The 14,847-nt window shown below is 56.0% G+C and overlaps 1 protein-coding gene across 1 annotated transcript in view; it reads right to left on the bottom strand.

The window, feature by feature from the left end:
- DSCAML1 (DS cell adhesion molecule like 1) overlaps window positions 1-14,847 on the bottom strand; it is a 317,264-nt gene that overhangs the window by 60,975 nt on the left and 241,442 nt on the right. Inside the window, exons 8-9 of the mRNA XM_040631180.1 lie at window positions 14,626-14,745; window positions 13,588-13,764 (exon numbers count right to left, since the gene is read on the bottom strand). Coding sequence (XP_040487114.1) covers window positions 13,588-13,764; window positions 14,626-14,745 — 297 coding nt within the window. The remainder of the gene's footprint in view (window positions 1-13,587; window positions 13,765-14,625; window positions 14,746-14,847) is intronic.

The following is a 14,847-nucleotide window of genomic DNA, read 5'->3' as shown; positions in this document are numbered from 1 at the left end:
ATTTTTCAAATGAGGAGACCGAGGCTTCCAGAAGGCAGTTCTTCCCTCTGTAAGCCCCTGCTACTGGGGTGGCAGGGGAAGGCCACTTCTTGTCGTCTGTCTGTCTGTCGTGCATGCACGGAGTCTCTGGCTTTGGAAAATGGAAGTTAGCTGTCCCCAAAGAGCTGGGGCTTCTCCGTGGTGGGCAGGACCCTCCCAGGGCGGGCATCAGGGACGGCAGCTTTAGGGGCTCAGCAGGGGAGGAGAGGAAGGGATTGTACGCACAGGGCTGAGTCCTCTGTGACAAATGCTAATAGCAGCCACATAGGCAACATGATGCTCCAATAGGACACAGGAGGCTTTAATGAGATACAATTTCTCTGCTTTCCTGCAGTGTAATTCAATTAACAGCCAGGGAAACCTAATTTCTTTTTACAAAGAGGGGTGCAGGGGGAGATTCTCTGGGGACTTGGGAACAGGGAGGGGCTGGGCCTAGAGGCATCAAGGAGACCCATGTAGGCCAGCCGCCTCTAATACATAGCTCCTTCCAGTATGGCCCTTTAGGTGGAGACGGTAGGGTATTTCCCCGGGGTCCCATAGGAAGTCCTGTGTGAACCGAGCCAGTCTAGCTCAAAGCTTATAGCCCCAGCACCGGGTACCGTGCCTGGCACTATGCACAACCAAGTTGGGGCAAGCCTGGTAGAGGCCACAGATGACTCCCTGACACGCCATGTCATTGCAGTTGTCCCTCCTATGGGCACTGAGCGGGATCCCTGGTGTCATGCATGCCATACATTGCAGGGTCCTTGTACCCTTGTCTCTGGCTGGGAGACTCCCCAGGACAGAAGCATCTCTGTTGAGGACTCGGCACATTTGTGGAAAGCTCCCAAGTGCAGGACTCCTACCTCTCCTGTTCCCCACCAGTGCCCTGGGTCTACCTGCTTAGGTCCACGGTTAGACTCACTCCAGGGCAGGGAGGAGCCTTGCTGGGCCTTTGGCACCCAGGCCACTGCCTTACAGCCATGCAGAAATTTCAGATTTTCTCCTCCTGGTTCCGCCGAGGCCTTCTTGGCAGGCGCCACGGAGAGGAGGAAGGCACCAGACTGAGTGGAATCACCCCCTCCCCTCGCTCCAGGACCCTCCTGGGGCAGCAAGCGAGGGGAGAGGAAATCAATTTCAGAAACAAGACAGTTGTCAGAATCTGATGTAACCGGTTCCCGTCTGTGAAATTACTCACAGGCCGGCTCCTGTCACCCCCGAGGTCCTGCCCAGACCAGCTGCTATTTACATTTTAATTTGATGTGAGAGGCTGATAGATTTTTAAAACACCGTGAGACAGCTCTGCTTCCTTGCTCACCCCTAGCATCCCCAGACTTTCCGACCAACCCCAGGCTTGGAGATGGGGTTCTGGGGCGCCTAGAGGCTGCCATGGGGATTGTCAACCACGTCTCTTCGGCCCCTCCCTTGCTCCTCCAGCTGCCTTTCTCTGGGCCCCACTTCACAGGTCTGCTCCTTGCAGCTCTCATAGCCCTGCAGCGTCCTTTGTGAGGACTTTCACTCTTGTTGAGGAGCTGGCCTGGGGTTATTAGCCCCTACATTACCAGGAAGAAGTGGAGGCTCAGAGAGGCTAAGTGGTTTGTCTAAGGTCACACAGCTGGTAAGCGGCAGGAAGGAGATCAAGCCCCAGGTCCCCTGACAAGTCATTAGCTCCCTTTCCTCTGGTTTCAGTCCAGCCTTCTCCTTCTGCCTGGTTGATTTTTCTCCCACTCTGGGCTTTATCCCAGGAGCGGGGAGCTGTGGGGATGACGTAGTGCAGATGAATCCTGGAGGAGTGCAGAAGGAGCCTGGAAACCAGAGTGGGGCTGGGCTGGCAGGGCCAGAAGGCTAGGCGAGGCTGCAGGGCCGGGCCGGGGGCTGGGGGCAGGACTTAGCTGGCAGTGAGTCAGGTTTCCTCTGTCTCTGTCTCCCTCCCTCTCTTCCGCCTGGTGATTGGAGCTCAGCTGGTGTTTCTGACAAGTCCCCAAGTCACCAGGGAGGGAAGATTCAGTTATGAATACCCAAAGGAGAGGAGCAGAGTGTGTGGGAAGGAGAATGTGGAAGAAATAGGACGGAAATGCCACTGGCTGTTGGGAGAGGCCGGATCAAATGTGAAAAAGGCAAGGAATGTTGCATTTGGAAAGGAAGCCAGGGGCCCCTCTCCACCCCATTTGTGGGCCAGAGTCTGTAGTCCTCCCGGTGTTTTCCACTGCTGAGGGCTGCCTGTGGGCCAGCTCTGTCCCGTGTTCTTCTAGGTGTATCAATTTGCTGAATCCCCGACCACCTTGTTTTGGTTTCCACTTTTCCAACGGGGAAACTGAGGCTTAGAGAAGTAAACTGCCCAAGGTCACACAGTTAGCAAGTGGCAGAGGCAGGACTTAGCCCAGGTGCCTATGGTTTTACCCACAATGTGACACTGGCCAGAACAGTGCAGGGAACAGGGATGCAGGTAGCCAGGAATGGGAGCGCAAAGGGCCCGGCTTCTCTGAAGAGAAATGCAGTGAATACTGGGGGGAGAAGACTGGTCTGGGAGCCAGGAGACCAAGGGGTTAGGCTATTCTGCTCTCTTAGGTGGGAGGCCTGGAGGAGAGGGTCAAGGAGGTCCTCAGGCCTGGCTACATGTACAAATTACCTGGAGAGTTAAAAAAAAAAAAAATCTTATGGCACAGTCCCCATGCCCAGAGGCTCTGATTTAATTGGTCCAGTGTGGGGACCAGGGGCAGAATTCCTTAAGAGCCACCCCCACCTGGGTGATTCTCACACGTGGTCTGGGGGAAGAGCTACAGACAGGGCCGATGACCCTCTTCCACCTCCCATTCTAGTACACGCCCTCTGGTCCTTCCTTGGCCACCGGGAGGACCATCTTAAAGCCAATACGACTGGAAGAAGGGCAGCAAAGTCCTGTGGTTCTTCACTATCTCCAAGGAAGAAGTTCACTTTTTCAGGAAGTCCTTCTGAGAGTCTAACTGAATTCTCGTTAGGATCTGCACTGAGCTTTTTGCTAATTAGGATGCTCCGGGCAGGCTGAAAGGGTTTTCTGGATGTCCCCCTCTTTGCCCCCTTGGGGGAGGACTTTCCAGGGGACAACCGATACCCTGAAGGCTCTTGAGGGCTCTACAAACCCACTTGTCAGAGGAGAGGGGAGCCTCCTGGCTCAGGAGCTCTCATCTTTTGTTTCTGAAAGGATTACATGTACCCATTTGAGGTGAGTGGGCCCCTCCTTCCCCCAGCGCAGCCGACTCCCCTCCCTCCCCCCAAAGGCTTGTGTCTCCTCCTTGTTAACAAGATTGTGACAAGAACGGTAGCCCTGTTTGTCGGAGTGAGATAAGCCGCCACAAAGGGGCATTGTTGGCACGCGGGGTGGTGGGCCTGGGGCGGGGTGGGTGGCAGCTCTCTGAGCTCGGCCAGGCAGCAGCTCCAGGCTTCCCCAGGGAAGAGCTGGTTGGAGGGCGGGGTGGGGGGGCTGCCTTCTGGTTTCTGCTTCGTTTTCTCCCTTCTTAAAGAGCCAGGGCCGTGGCGTTGTTAATTTGCTCGCACCCACATCGGCTTCATGTCTCCCCTGATTAGCCAAGCTCCACCGGAAGCATGAGATGAATTCAAATTGCATGGAAGCAATCAGCTGCGCTCTGAGGGGTGGTGGGAAGAGGCCTGGGGAGCCGGGGGCCCATGGGACCCTAGCTGTCCACTGCCTGTGTGCGGGGGCGGGGGGGGGCACACACAAGAACAGCGTGCGTGTGTGCCTGTGTGTGTGCGTGTGTATGTGAAGGGGGTTGGGGTGAGGGTCACGAAGGGCGGGATCTTTGAGACTCAGACTGCAGACCTGCTTCTGCTCTAGGGTGGTCCCCACTGAGACCCTCCCACTCACCAGGCCTTGCTTTCTCCAGCTATAAAATGGGGTCAGTCAGTTCTTCTCTTGGCTGCTTGCCAAGGAGTCCAAGCGCAGACTCGGGGCACATTCTCAAGTCTCCCCTGCCTCTGGCCCTCTTCTCTCCCCAGAATGTTGGGAAAATGATAGTAATCATACAAATAGCTAACATGTATCGAATGCTTGTTATCTGCCACGCGCCTTGATTAACGCTTTACATGAATTATCTCATTCAATTCTCCCCCCTCCTCTTCCCCATGATCTGAGAAGGTGGGTGGTGGGTGGTATTTTTATTCCCATTTTAGAGATGAGAGAACACTCAGAAATTACCCTGAACATCGGAATCCGATGGTAATGCCAGGACATGCCAGGACGTAAGGCCATCTTAGTATCTGGAAGGCCCTTCCGGGTCATCACTGTGAGTGCCCTAGGGCAGGGCTCAGCAGAGTTTTTCCTATAAAGGTCCAGATAGTAAACCTTATAGACTTTGCAGGCCATAGGTCTCTGTTAAGATGACTCAGCCCTGCCATTGTAGCTCGAAAGCAGCCCTGGACAGTAAGACGGGAAGGATGGGCGTGGCTGCTTTCCAGCAAAAGGGGCAGCTGGCCACGTTTGGCCTCAGGCCCGGTTTGCTAAGCCCCGACTCCAGAGTTCCATACACAGGAGTTTCTGGTTAGGAGACTGGTTGCATTTAGACAAGGACAGTTGTAGGATGGTGGAAGAGATGACATTTCAGCTGTCAGAGTTCTGGAAAGCATGAAGTCATCGAATAAATCACCCAGCATGGGTATTGTTAGGGCTTGAATCGTGTCTCCCGAGACATATGTCAAGTCCTAACCCTGGTACCTGTGAGTGTGACTTTTTTGGAAATAGGGTCTTTGTGATGCCATCTTAGCTTACATCTTGATGACATCTTCCTGGAGCGGGATGGGCCCCTAATCAATGGGACTGGTGTCCTCAGAGAGGAGACGTGCAGAGGAAAAATGGTGTGAGGACACCCAGGGAGAAGCACGTGAGGGGGAGGCAGAGACCGGAGCGGTGCACTTACCCCCTGAGGACAGCTGGGAGCCCCTGAAGAGGGAAGCCTGCTCCCCAGAGCCTGCAGGCAGAGTACGGCCCTGCTGACTTGCGCGTTTTGCATGTCTAGCCTCCCAGCACGGCCACAGAATGCATTTCTGGTTTTTTAAGCCATCTGGTCTGTGGTGCTTTGTTACAGGGGTCCCCGGAAAGTAATATAGGGATCCAGGGTGTGAGAGGGATCTTTGTGCCAAGTGCCAGGGAGGGCCGCTCCCAGCTTTCCTGCGTGGAGCTGGAAGGGGCTTCCTGAGGTGGGACGCGGCGTGGGCTTTGCTCTGCCTGCGCCTTGGGGAGGCCACTCCCCGTTACACTCCCACCCTGCGCACAGGCTGGCAGTGGGCAAGCAGGTGTGCCAGCATGCCAGTGCCCCACGTACACGACCCCTGCCCCCAACACCAGGGACCGGCGCTCGGGAGTGCTCCGTGACTACCGAATAATGAATGAACGGCGGCTGGCCTGGACACAAGAAAATCTTCAGAATCTCAATCCCACCATGTCTCGAGTCTCCATAGACCCGAGAGGCCCGATGGAAGCCCGGTGCTCCCGGGCTGGAGGCCCCAAGGGCTGGGCAGGGATGGGGTGGGGGTCGGGTTTGGGGGGATTCTCCTGTCTGCCCACCAGTCTCATCCTTTCTGGCCCGGGACAGGACACCTGCCAGCCGCGCAGTGACTCGTGAGGCACCTTTGGGGCATGGGGATTGTGTCTGGGCAAGCACGCTGCCCTAGGCAGAAACCCTGGCAGAGTGTCAGCCCGTGTCCGGCGGCCTCAGAGCACCCCGTCATCCCACCCGGACCTGGCCAAGCGCACACAGCACCTTTCCCTCCTCATCTACTGCATTTCTACCGGCGGAACATGATGCCGCTCATCAAGCCTCGGCGCTCCCGGCTCCTCGTCCAACCCATCGTCAACGCCTAGTGCTTGTTCCCTCATAGTGACCCTTAGAATCCCCCTTTCTCTCCATTCCCTGCTCACGATCCTAGTATCACGTGCGGACAGACTTCCCTGCCACTCTTCCCACAAGATCTCTCCCTCATCCCGGGCTGGCACCCTCTTGTTAGAGGTTCTCCTCATGGCCTCCCACATGGCTCCCTACCCCAGTGCCTTTGCTCATGCCATTCCTTCCGCCACCTCTTCTTTAAGGCTCAAGTCCCACTCCTCTAGAAAGCTCTGTCTGACCACGTCTGTCCACGCTGGGTTTTTCCTTCCCTGACCTAACGTTGCACTTGTAGAGCCAGACCCCTTAGCACGTGATCTTGCCTTGTTTCCTGAAGGTTGGTTCCAGCTTCCTCGCTAGTCTGTAAGTTCCTGGGGGGCAGGAATGGGGATTTCATCAGGAAGTGCCTGTTTACTGCTTGGCTGATCCTACGATCTGTTCTGCCCCTACCATCCAGACAGGCTTCGATCACAACTGGGGGACATGATCTGGGCTCCTAACTTAGGGCGGGTTTGGAGACACTGCTTCTGCTCTTTGCCTGCTTGCATTTTCTCATCCAGTAAACGGAGCCAGGCAGTGATAACCCCTGCTCCCTTGTGTCTCAAAATGTTTACTGTACTTTTTCCTTGATTAGCATATAAAGTGCACAAAATTCTGCTTTTCATCGGATCTGCTGGAGCTGAACGTAAGAAAGGCCTTGAAGGACACCTTAGAGCCCAGAGCCATCTGGACTGCTGGCCACCACTGCCTAAGCCTCTAGCAAGGAGATAAGGGCCCCAGTGAGCTTGGGGACGAGATGTCTCCGGGTGCAAGCACTTTCAGATTGGGAGTGGAGGTCTCCCAGACAAGGCCATTCGGCTGAACCTTCCATAAAACTCTCCGCTGCTTGTCTGGGGACCTGGCTTGTCATGGTGAGGAGAAGAGGGGCCAGGGGAGGGGGCTGTTCCACACGGAGATTTTCATTCTACCTTGAAACCTTGTACAAAGGACTGTTTGGGGGCTTGGTTTGGCATGTGATGTGACATGCTCCGATGGCACTGCTGGCCTCTTGAGGTCAGTAAGATGGCCCATGTGTCTTTGGTTCAGACTTGTCTTTATCTCTAACCCCCCGGAAACCCCGAGGGCTCTGGCTTCTGAAAGCAGGGTCCTGGAAGAACTGGTAGCCCGTGCCCTGCCTGGTCTCCATTGGCACAGCAGAAGGTGGCCGGTTGGTTGAGCTCTGTCCTTGTCTTTGGGGCTGAGGGAAAGGGACAGAGGGATTGGGACTTCTCTCAGCAGAGGAGCAAACTGAGTCCAGGGAGATGAAGTGACTGGCCCCAGTTTACTCAGTGTGTAGTGGGGGACACTGAGACAAGAGATCAGGACCCCCATCTCCCTGCGTGGGGCCTTCCTGTCCCCTAAGCCGTCCATTCATTTTGGTGTCCCTGGGTCCTGCACAGGGTGGGGAGAGCCTGGGTGGACGTGGCTGCAGACCTGCTGGGGAGGGTTCAGGGGTGGGGGGAGCAGCATGGAGCCTGGCCTGGAGACAGGATATGTCCAGCCTCTCTGCTCGCCCCTGTTTGAGGAAGCAGGAGACAAAGTGCTGCTCCTTATTCTATGAAGTCTGAAAATCAATAAGGCCAAAGAGCCAGCTGGATAATCATTGCCATGGAAATCATGGCAATGGTTCATTCCCTCTTCCCCTCCCTCCCTCCTTTACCGGAGGCTGGGAGGCCAGGCCCCAGGCTTGCAGGGACTCCAGGCTTGGTGCAGACCAGGGTGGGGTTCCCTCAGCTGTCCTGAGGCTGGGCAACTGAGGCTGACCGATGACCAGCACTGGGGGGGGGGGTAAGCACTGTGGCCAAACTCCCCCGCTATGGCAGGGCCAGTGTCAGCCCCAGGCCGGTGTGACTCGGAGGCCAAGCATTGTCTCGCTCTGCTGCCTGCCACTCGCCTTTCTTGCCTCCTCCCCTGACTGTCTGCCGATCCCACAGAGGGGCTGTCCCACCCATCCCTCAGCCAATCAGGGAGACTCATAAGGGCAGAAGGGGGTGCACCTGTGGGGTGACCTGTGATGCTCTGTAGGACTGGACCAGACACAGGGGCTGGGGTCAGTTGGCCTGTTGTCCCCAGCAGGACAGGCCAGAGTGGGAGGAGCCCTCTGCTGAGCTGGGCGCCAGAGGCAGGCATTCCCACAGTGGGAAAGGAAGACCAGCCCAGCCTTCAAGGAGCTCCAGTCCTGTGAGGAGATGGGACCTACCACCAGGGGCCACAGAGGAAAACCTTGGGCTACTTGCTTGGCTTCTGCGTGCCTGTTTCTTCTTGTGGGCTGAGACGGCCCTTACGAGTACATGTGTGGGCCTCCCAAGCCACACCAGGCTCCTTCTGCATGCCCTGAAAACAGCCCTCCCCCCCTCAGATCTAGGGGTCATGCTGGTGGCAGGGCCCATCCTTGAGAGAACAGATTGGGCAAGACACTGCAGAAGATCCTAGCAGTCGCCTTGGGGCATTTGGGCAGGGAATCCCCTGGGCACCTGGAATGTGGTCTAGAAAGGGGGTTGCGAGCCCTGGGTAGCTGTTTCCTTTGGCCATAGACTCCTGGCCCCGTGGGAGGGGCAGGGGCTGATGAGGGCAGAAGAAGCCCTCTAGAGCAGGGGCCCCAGTCCTTGGGTGCAAGGGAGGAGGAAGAATTTCCTTTGGGCAAATTTGACATCAGGACCATCTTGGGTCATGGGATACTCGGTCGTCTTTCCAAGGCTTTGTATCCTGCCGTCTGTACTGTACCTGTGGTCAGCCACGGGCAGGTGACCTTGTCTACCCAGGCCTGGGACTTCCCTCCCTAGCGTGGGCCTCCCCCCGCTCCAGTCCCCACTTGGCTCCATTCTCCTGCCTCCTGCTTCCCAGCCACTCTGCAGCTGGGTGTGTGCTTGTGGAGGGCTCTTGGATCTGGCTTTAATTGGTCTGACATTTTGCTAAACAAACAAATCAAAACTCAGACCAAACAAAGAGCCCTTATGGGTTTAATTGGCCGTGGGTTCTGCCTCAGCCCAATCACTGGAGCCTTTACAAAGTGGAGGAGAGTCTGGGGGATAGAACAGAACCTGTCTAATCAGGTAACCTGCAGCACAAAAGGGCCTCTGAGCCCAGGGAGGCACCGCCAGGTGGTGGCGACATCAAAACCCAGCCAGCCCCTTGCACCCCAGACTAAGCAGCCTGGCTTTCTACCTGCCTCTCTGTAAAGCATTCTTTTTGAAGATGGTTAATTTTTCTTTCCTGTGTGCCAGTTGAAGGAGGGATTCCTTTCTCCTCCTTTTGGTCATTATCTCTTCTCTCTCTCTCTCTTTTTTTTTTTTTTTCATTTTAAAAGGGAGATAAAAGGTAGCTGGATGTGGTATTTTCTTTCGTTAATTACATTTATTTTCAACCACGTTCTGGGAGGAGGTCCGGCGTCCTGAAAGGACCATGCACATTGCTAGAATCACAGATTGTTTGAGCTGGAAAGGACCTTGGGATCAGTTAGTGACCAGGTTCTAGGCCAGGCCTCTTACTGTTCAGATGAGAACCCCGAGGCCCAGAGAAGGGAAGGGACGGCTCTTAGATACGTGGCTGGTGAGTCATGGAGCCAGGACCGGCATCTTCTGACTCTGGGTCTTTGCACTTTCTACCAAACCATGAGCCCTTAGAGGCAAGTTCTGGTCTCAGCTGGGACTCTATCACCCACTGACCTTGATCCAGTGCCTCACCTTCTTTAGGAAGGAGCTATTGCCTGCTGACCTCACAGGCGAGGCATAAGAAGCGCTCTAGAAACTATGGCGTGCTGGCCTGAGACAGCGGCAAGGCTGGGCTATCAGCTCAGACGATCCCAGGCTCAGCTCACACCAATGCTCTGGGGATCAGGGAGCCGTGGGGGCCAGTCGGGTCCGGTTGGTTGCCGACAAGCATGTCCAGGGATTAGAAAACCAACTGCCCACCCTGACATGCCCTTTGCACCCCAGGGCCCTGAGGAGAGGCTCTCCATGGCAATTCTGCAAGGATCAGCTCTGGGATTCTGACTCCCACCAGACCCCTGGGCTCCTGGAACTCTGGTTTTCCACCTGATATCAAAAGTCAATGCTACTTAGAAAGAAAGTGCTGAGCTTCCAAAGCCCACAAGCACCTGACCTTTCATTTTCCCTTCAGTCTCCGCCAGACACCCGAGATCCCAGCTCACCAGATGACACTCGCGGACTGCCCTGCCTCCACGCCCTTGCTGTGCTTTTCCCCCAGGGATGGAATGACATCTGTCACTGTTGGTTCCTGCCAGAATCCCTCTGTTCGTTAAGCCCCACTTAAGACTACTGCTTTTGTGGGGCTTTTCTTGACACTTCCTCATTCACCCCAAAGTTAAAATTGACTTCTCCTTCCCCGTGTCTCTTTGTATCGCCTCGTTTGTAGCCTCGGAAGGCACTTGTTGTTTTGTGCAGGATAGTTGTTTGGGGTACACGTCTACCTCCTCGAGATTCTAAATTCCCTGAAAACAGCAACTCTGTCTTACTCATCACTAGATTTTCAGCCCCTAAAACGAAAGATCACTAACAATTATTGCATGTGTATTCGGTGCCATGTAGTATATTAATTGCTGGAAGCGAATGTCTCATTTAAACCTTTCTGATGAGTAAAAAGTGTTCTAATCCCAAGCTTACTGAGCAGGAAATTGGGGCTTGCAGAGACCACTGTCCAAGACCTCACAGCTATCAAGTGGCAGAGCTGGGATTTGAACGCAGGCCTGTCTGGTACTAAAGTCTATACTCTTAGTCACGGAGTTTTATCAACCTGCTTAGTGAGGGCTCAAGGAAGAGCTACTGAGTTATCACTGGAAACCATGGGGGTCAATGGTGTAGACACTCCCCAGCAGAAGCCAACCACAAATGTCCTGTTTGACACCTGGATGCATTTTAGGATGTATGTCCCTTTGAGGTGTTTAGTTTCTTTCTTCTATTTGGTTAACATGGGGACTAGGGTCAGTTTGCCTTCTGAGAGTTCACGGAAGTGTGACGTCTGACAGGGTGGCACCATATTGGATCAACATTTCCTTGAGTGCGCATGGACACAAGCCTTGAAATTGGCTTTGAGGCCTTGAAAGCGCAGGTCCTCCTGTGGCCAGCTCTGCAAGGTGAGGGGAGCGTTGGTGGTGGTGAGTGTTTGAGATGGATTGAGAGATGGCTAGGCATGGCTTGCCCCCAGCAGTCCCATGGGTGACACACATGCCTGGGTCCTGGAGGTTCTTCTCCACCTTCCTGTGTCCTTTCAACTGAAGTCAGAGTGGGGAGTTGGGAGAAAGCCGAGGGTGAATGAAGAAGGAAAGGGCAGAGCAGCAACGGGGAAGGGGGAAGATGTGCAAGGGGAGCAGCTGGGGTCGGTTCCCTAGAGCAGGCTGTCTGTGCAAACACAGCAGGAGGCAGAGTGGAAGAAGTTCCCAAGGAAAATTGGGACCCCCCCCATGCTCCAGCCCAGTGCTGTCACACTGTCCCAGGAGCCTCCCCTGGCTGCTGGATATGGCGTAGCTTGATTCAGGCGTCTAAGGAAGGGTCATCAGACCCTCCAACCCCAGAGAGAGGCTGTGCCGCGCTCAGCCCTTCCATTCCGGCTGTCCTCGGGCCTCCAAGGCCCCTGGCCCTGCTGCTCCTGTCCTGCTGCCATTCGGGGTGGCACGGGGGCCCCTAGGGTGGCTGGGCGGGTCACCGGGGAGCACGGGGCTGGAAGGCAAGGGGGCGTCCGCGACAGAGAAAGTGTGTCAGGAAAAGGCCATCGAAGGAGTGCGTGCATGGGAGGCGGTATGAGAGCGCCCAGCTGAAAGACAGCCTGTCCGCCGAGGGGGTGGCAGGGTAGAGGCTGTGCGAGCAAGTGCTGAGAGACGCCGAGTCACAGGCGGCGGGGAGGGAGGTGCGGTGAGCGGGAAAGTATGACCCGAGGCGTCTGTGAGACGGAGCAGGTGTGAGAAAGGCGTGTGCGCGTGTGCCTTGCTGTGAAACAAGCCAAGGAGAATGACAAGGTGGCTGAAAATGGGACGAGAGCGAGGGGAGGAAGGAACGAGGTCCAGATTCTGCCCACAGGTGATGGGGGTGGGAAGAAGCTCCTCGGGAAGAGAGGCCCAGGCGTTGACACGGCCGTGTGCGTGTGCGTGTGTGTGTGTGTGATGTTGTGTCGCACGCGCTCACAAGGCTGCCCTGAGTTCACAAAACGGGCTTCCTCGGAGTATCTCCGGGTGTCGCATGGCTGCTGCCTGGGCTGAGCAATGTAGACAGCACAGGAAAAACGCAGTGCCCGAGAGGTGAGGGGACTTGGCCCGGGGCCTGCAGGACGTCAGGGACAGCCTGCTGCGACCCGAGGCTCCTCACACAGCCCACCTTCCTGACCGCCGGGTCACCCATCACCCATGTCCCCCTCACCCCGCAAACCAGGCGCCACAAAGCCACAGCCACGCATGTGTGGTGGAATCCCCTAGCTTCTAGAAGAACGAGCAAAGCACAAAAAGGAAATAAAAAAGCCTAAGGGTTTGGGCTCCGCTCTGCTGCCGATGGTGGGGAGGTAAGGGTCAGATTCCACGGACGGTTCTGCGAGGTGCCTGCTACTCCCCTCACCTCACGCAGGCGGGATTAGCGAAGTTCTCCCCGGCGGAGGGATGTAGATTGATTGCCTGGTTTTATTAAGGACAAAGTGCTTTTTGATAGTGTGAGGGAAGCGGCTCCCCAGGGTGGGGATTCCGGCGCCCGGAGCTCCCTGAGCATCGATCGCCGGGACTTCCCTGTCTTGTGCTGAGCTGAACGCGGGCTTTGGCAAGTGATAAAGAAAAGCTCGATTCTTCGAGGAGGGACCCCACACCAGGCACTGCCCTCGGCAGTCATTCCCGCACCGACCCTGCAGGGACTGCCGGAACCGATAGCAGAACTGGTAAGCCTTTGATGGCTGACTGGGTGCCAGTTACCACACTGGCTGCTTTCCGCATAGTATCATTCTTGACACAGAACATAACAGGTAAGGCACTATTAGGACTTTCATTTCCTCTATCAGGGAAATGAGGTATGTAGGGCGAGGCCAAGCAAACTCATCAAGGTCACAGTAACTACAACATGGTGCCCAGATTCCCACTTGGCTTTGGTCGGGTGCTCAAACACAGGCTCTCACCACTGTCCTGCATGGCCCATGGTCCATTCCCTGCACGGGGTCAGGTGGACGCTGTTCCTGTGACACGATTCCCTGGGGTCCCATTATACAGACCCCAAGACTCTAAAAGGATAGGCTTATTTGGTAGGAATGTCCACATATGATTCAACAGAATTCAGGAATATTCTGGGCTTCTGAAGCTGTGAGACCAGCTCTATGTCTGGGGATTGAGTAGCCATAGACTGAGCACTGAGTGATGAGTTTCATTGCTCTTTTGGCTTTCCCAAAATATCCCGTGACCAGTTCCTGTGTTACTCAAGCAGTCTGGTGGGGAGCGTGGGCTGGAAACGAACCTCTAGCACAGGGAAGAAGCTGGAGCCTAGACAGGTGAGGTGACTCGGCCAAGGTCACAGGGGGCCTTGAGCCCCCCACCTGAGGGTCCCGAGTGCACCTCTGACCAAGAGCCCTCCCTGCCTCCTGCTCACAGATGGGATAGTGGTCGCTGGGCGAGTGTGGAGATGGACCCTGGCCTGTGGTCAGAGGGCTAGGAGTGCCGCGCGCGGGCAGGACTCACTCTTGACGGTGAGGAACATGGATTTGCTGATGTCGGTGCCCACGCCGTTGCTGGCCTGGCAGAGGTAGTAGCCCATGTCCTCTTCCAGGACGTGGCGGATCAGCAGTGAGCTGTTGGCCAGGATCTGGGTGCGGCCGGTAAGGGGTACCGGGTGGTACTGCTGCGGGCTCCCGCTCCCTGGAAGGAGGCGGCCGTTAGGGGGCTGGCGCCCAGGCTAGCACGTGAGCTGGGTCAGGTTGGACTGGCCCAAGGGATGCCCTGATGTCCTTCTCTTGCCGATCTAGGGCTATCTTGTAGCACTCCCAAAGTACTCTGGGTGACCAGAAGACCCTCACAGAGGTCTGGCCCTGCCCCAGCTCTCAGGTAAGGCAGTGGAGTTGGGGACCTCAGCTCAAAGCTCGCCTTGACACTGAGCCTCAGGGCTGAACCTGGAGATGAAGAGTTGCCTTCAGGCCACTTGGCTGCAGGCAAAGGCAAGATGGAACCCTAAAATGGAAGCTGCCTGGTCTTGGACAGCCAGGCCTGGGAAAAGAGGACAGCCATCCTCCAAGGGGGGCTTTGTGACCCCCTCCCCTTTCCCCCAGGGTCAGTGATGGGCATGGCCTATGACAAGAGGTTAGCATGGGACTTAGTCAGATACCAAATGTATCCTTGGGATGATGTTGGGCTCCAAGAAGGACCACAATCCTAGAATAGGTTGACTGGTGATGAGCATGGGCCAAGGAGGTTCTGGGACCCCAAGCAGGGTGGGGAGAGCTGGGGAAAGCAGACATACACTGAGTTCTAGGGCTGGACCGGGGAAGGGAGGGGTCAACCTGTGGGGACTAGAGGAAATTTGGAGTCAGCATGATAGCTGTCCCCAGTCTGCAGACCCCTGAGGGTGGCTGAGACCAATGTCCAGAGTACCGCCTGGGGTCCCATGAAAGCTTAGAACCCAGGGCTCGGAGTTGTTTGTAGGAAAATGGGCCCAAACCCCATCAGCTTTCTTCTCCCAACTCCCTGACTGTGCTCGGAGACGCGGGCTGGCCAGGGGCTCACCCTTGGCATGCTTCCACATGACCTTGGGAGGGGGGTAGCCATCCACCGAGCAGTTGAGCACGCCAGCTTTGCCGTAGATGCCGTCCTGGTTGTTGGGCTGCACCACAAATCGCGGGGGCACTGCGGGAAGAGGGGAGGTAGGGAGAAACAGATCATCTGTCTTTAACAGCTCTTCCCCGGGGTCTCTAACCTTCCATTCTGTGCCAGCCCCGCCTGGACCAC

The sequence above is a fragment of the Ursus maritimus genome, unplaced genomic scaffold (assembly GCF_017311325.1).
Source record: "Ursus maritimus isolate PB19 unplaced genomic scaffold, ASM1731132v1 scaffold_16, whole genome shotgun sequence".
Taxonomy (NCBI): domain Eukaryota; kingdom Metazoa; phylum Chordata; class Mammalia; order Carnivora; family Ursidae; genus Ursus; species Ursus maritimus.
This window is presented reverse-complemented; position numbering and strand designations above follow the sequence as displayed.